General features: G+C 43.4%; 1 protein-coding gene across 1 annotated transcript in view; it reads right to left on the bottom strand.

Annotated features, from left to right (window-relative positions):
- The window catches only part of CNIH3 (cornichon family AMPA receptor auxiliary protein 3), a 29,193-nt gene extending 26,589 nt beyond the window's left edge, over nt 1-2,604 (bottom strand). Inside the window, exon 1 of the mRNA XM_009577815.1 lies at nt 2,569-2,604. Coding sequence (XP_009576110.1) covers nt 2,569-2,604 — 36 coding nt within the window. The remainder of the gene's footprint in view (nt 1-2,568) is intronic.
- Nucleotides 2,605-4,856: the final 2,252 nt, after the last annotated feature.

Raw genomic sequence — 4,856 nt, 5'->3', positions numbered from 1 at the left:
GAAAGAGTGAATGTGCTGTGCTCTTCCTTTTGGTAGTCAGTAACAGCAACCAGGAGTTCGAGATAATCATGAAATGACAGCCAGTACAAGATCCAGCTCACGTGGTGAGGAAAGACTGGTGTGAAACAACAACACGAGGAACCCGAATATTGGACTCATAAGATGGACCCCCTTCAAGAAGTCCAGGAAAGCCTCTAAAGATTCACTGAACACGGAGACAAGATGAAAACCCTAAAGCGTGTTTAGATGAAGAAGAACTAGGTTGCTCTGAAAAACGGAACTATTAAGGCAGGGCTCTGTTGAGCTAGCCTTAACTAATGCAGCTAAGTCTTGAAGAAATCCTAAATGACAGTTTGGAAAAGAGATTAGCCTCAAATATACTATACATTTAGATTTCCTCATTTTTTGCCTTCTTGTTTTTTTACCAGCATTCCCAACTCTGTAGTCAAAAACCTACTCTTTATTTGCTGGCACACAATTTATTTTATGTTGTGCTTGCATTCTATCTAAGCGCATTGAAACAAATCTGACAGTATTAAATGGAACCAGTAAGTGTAAATACAATAGTCTTACAGACAAACCTTTTGGGACGCTGCAAATTATGACAATATGAAGAGACAATTCCTGCTACACTTGCAAGAAACAGATTGAGGTCTGGTATCAAGCACACAGGATTGGAGGAAAGTTTCTTCAGTAAAAGTTTTAGTGTCTCTGTGAAAGGAGACTGACAGAAATAAATCCTCCTCAATTCTTAGTATTTTATTTCATACAAGTTCCATAATAGTTTATATTACACTATGTAACTCTGCAACAAATTATGTTGTATCACTGAAAATAAGGCTGGGTTGTGCCGCAGCATTGTTTACATAATTAATTAGGAAACATCTTCCTCTTTCAATTATAACTAGCCTTGTGTAGCAGTTTAATGCCCTAGGGCATGTGTGGCTGGATTTGCCATTTTTTTACAAAAAACAAATAATTAACTACTTGCCTCCATTAAGTATTTCACAATGCTTTCACAGGCGGTGCAGTGTTCTGGCCATACCCTAGAGAAACCATCTTCTGCCGGTTTACATTTCAGCTGGATACAGCTACCTGCTTCCCATACATCAGCCGATCAGAGTTGCTGAATGCTTTGGAACAGCATCCGGGTATGGTCAAGGTCTGTTTCACCTCCAAAATTGCCACACTTATCAGCAATTTGACAGAGTAGTTCAGTTGGAGGCAATGTAATAGATCCCAGTCAGGTCACTTCACCATATGAATTGCCATCATTTCACCTTTGTAAATGAATGTATTTTATAAACCATTCAATATCTTTTAGTTATCCAATCTAATTTGATCCAGGGTGGCAATTAAGACCACAAAAGATACATACGCGTGGACATCAGTGACCCCATCTCTCCAAAAGCCACACAATAAACAGAAAAAGAAAAAAAAGAATTTTTCTGTTCCAAAGAAAAATGACTAGCCTCTAGTCACAAAGCTGAACAGATAGCTAAGCAGATAGCATTTTGGAAACATGTGCCAGGGACTGATCTTACACAGAGGAGAAATTTATTTCTGTTCGTAAACATTAACATTGTGCACAGCTTCGTAGAAAGAGAATAAGGACCATCTGATATTTATTTAAGAACTCCAAGGAAAAAAACAAGTTATCTGTTTATTTGCAAAGCTATATCAGAAAAAAAAAAAAAGCATCACATTTAGCAATAATTTTTATCATTACTGCAGAAAGGGGCCAGGGATTGAATGGGCAATGGATATTGAACTATCTTCTGTCTTGGGGAATCTTCCCTGTGATTCTACACTGCAAATCACTGCAGAAAGTTTGTTCTGCCACTGCCCTAGCTGTGCTTTTTTCTGTAGATAGGAGTGTACTTGTGGGTGTTATCCACCTGATAAAACTAAAGGTTTATAAAAATACTGGTTGCATTCTCTGGTGATTCACACCACCTGCAAATCTCATAACTCCAAGTGTAAGTCAGCAAGGACTTTGCCTCAGTTTAAACACATACTGAACAGATGAGATTGTGATGACAACGTGTGTTTCAGTACAGCTACAATTGCAATGATATTTATAAAATTTGTTTTCATTACCCGCACTCTCTGTGCTCATGTCTCCAGACAATAACAGCTTTGAATAACAAAGTATTCACATAAGATTGAACCTGAATTTTGTTTTCTCCCTATGCTTATGCACCCATCAAACTGGAAATTTCACCTATTAATGGTAGGAATGAATTATGATCTCTCATTTTTAGGGAAAGTACTTTTTTTTTAATCACTGAGCTCTTACAGAAATATATTTTAATTGAGAACCTAATGTTTTAGGGTGGCAGTGGAGTTGGTGTGGGTGTGAATTCAGTGACAGCAAAGAAGTTGGATATTATTGCTTATTTGCATCTCAGAAAAGTTAAGATGAAACAGAACTTGATGACAATCACACTAACCACAGAACAGAACAGTAACACTTAACATATGTTTCCTTGCCACCACTCTGTCAATGCACCATAATCCCATCTTGAAGAAACTGTCTTTAATGGTTCATTTAAACAATTTGTCTACCCCTCCACTCTCATACACAGCTTTCACAGCACCCATACCGGCAGTTCATAGACTGTCTGCAAGTCAGCACACAAACAGAAGGTGGGCAGGTTTAGGAGCACGCTGTGTTTGGGAAATAGTGTTGAAAATTACTGTCTGCAAGTCAGCACACAAACAGAAGATGGGCAGGTTTAGGAGCATGCTGTGTTTGGGAAATAGTGTTGAAAATATCATGTTTGAACCATGTTGATGCAAGCTGGGTGAGTTACTTTGTTGATTTTGTTGAGCAGAAGCAGAAACAGAAAAAACGTGTGAGAGACAGTCAGTCAAGAATGCAAAAAGACCTGAAACAGAATATAAGTCACTGTCTTGACATGAGAGTACAGGCAGCTCATAGAGAGATGCAGAGAACAGTAACATCAATAAAGGAGCTTAGCTATGGTATCCACCCGGCAGAAAGCTATGTCCTCTGCGCTCGCCAGAATGGATGTGGCAACTCAGAGCTCCCACGAAAACATGCAGCCACCCAGGTCTCAGGCTGCAGGGAGTACCAGAGCCGTTCGCTGGTAATGGATGGCAGTAGTGAGAACAGCTGTGTGAGGTGTGAGCAGGGGGATGATCTGCTCAGCCTGGTGGCAGAGCTACGAGAGAAAGGAGAAAGGTTAAGGAGCATCAGGGAGTCTGAGAAAGAGATAGACTGGTGGAACCATGCTCTGCCCTCCCTGAGACAGAAAGAGGAACAGTCACCAGAAAAAAAACCAAGATCAAGGGGATCCTGTATCCTTCTCCTGCTAGGCTGAAGTCAGTAGCTTAAAGGAAAGGAGTGAATGGAGTCAAGTCCACACTTGGGGTGGCAGGCGAACCCCCTCCTTGCCCACCTCACCTTCCCAGGGCCTCTTTACAACAGGTACGAGGATGTGGAAGGCCAGTCAATGGATGATGTGGATGATGGTCCATCTACACCAGAAGTGTTGCCAGGGTCAGAAAGGCCTACGCCATGTATCACAACCACCTCCACGAGGAAGAAAAGATGGGTTATAGTTGTACATGACTCCCTTCTGAGGGGAACAGAGGGTCCAATATGCTGGACAGACCTTCCTCTTAGGGAAGTCTGCTGCCTCCCTGGGACCTGGGTTAAGGACATCACTAGGAAACTTCCTAGCCTATTACCGCCCTAGGACTATTACCCATTACTGCTCTTCCATGTGGGTGGCAATGAAGCCACAACGCATAGTCCAAGGGCAATCAAAAGAGACTTCAGGGCCTTGGGACGGTTGGTAAGGGAGTCTGGAGCACAGGTTATTTTTTCCTCTCTCCTTTATTAATACAGTACGCTTGGGCTGTTGTCACCACCACAATTTTGGGTTTTTCAATAATGGGATGGCCTACACAGCACCAAGCCTGCTGGCGTCAGATGGGATTCACCTTTCTCAAAGGGGGAACAGGGTCTTTGCTCATGAGTTAGCGGGGCTCATTGACAGAGCTTTAAACTAGACTTGAAGGGCGAGGGGGATAATATTAGGCATTCCGGTGACAAGCTATGGGATGACACGCCAAGGTTAGCGGGACAGAGTGCTAGCATGGGCCCTCAGCCTGTTGCTCTGAGACGTGCTGGCTACACTGCAGCACACTTGAAATCTTACAGAGATGAGCCGGGGCTCCTGAGGTAATAGGAACTGACAGGGAAACACCAGTGAAATACCTCAACGGAATTAAGGAGTGTTCCTCTAAGAAGGTGACATGGCCAACAGCCCAGCTGAAGTGCCTCTACACCAATGCACGCAGCATGGGCAACAAAGAGGAGGAGTTGGAAGCCACTGTGCTGCTAGAAAGCTACGACCTAGTTGCCATTCCTGAAACTTGGTGGGACAAATCCCATGACTGGAGTGCGGCTATCGATGACTACAAGCTGTTCAGAAGGGATAGGCGAGGAAGGAGGGACGGAGGGGTTGCCCTCTACATCAAGAAGCTTATGGTTAAGAATTAGAGACGGAGGCAACAAAGGGAACCTTGTGGTTGGTGTCTACTACAGGCCACCTGATCAAGGGGAGCCTATTGACAAAGCCTTCTTACTCCAGCTACAGGAGGCATCGTGCTTGCAAGCTCTTGTCCTGCTGGGGGACCTCAACCACCCAGACATCTGCCAGAAAAGTACCACGGCAAGCTGTAGGCAATCCAGGAGACTCCTGGAATGCATTGAGGATAACTTCTTAAGCCAGGTAATAGACAGCCCTACCAGAGGGGATGCGATACTAGACCTGATGGTCACCAACCCAAGTAAGCTAATCAGTGATGTCAAGATTGGAGGC

This window comes from Fulmarus glacialis, unplaced genomic scaffold (genome assembly GCF_000690835.1).
Source record: "Fulmarus glacialis isolate BGI_N327 unplaced genomic scaffold, ASM69083v1 scaffold7865, whole genome shotgun sequence".
NCBI lineage: Eukaryota > Metazoa > Chordata > Aves > Procellariiformes > Procellariidae > Fulmarus > Fulmarus glacialis.
This window is presented reverse-complemented; position numbering and strand designations above follow the sequence as displayed.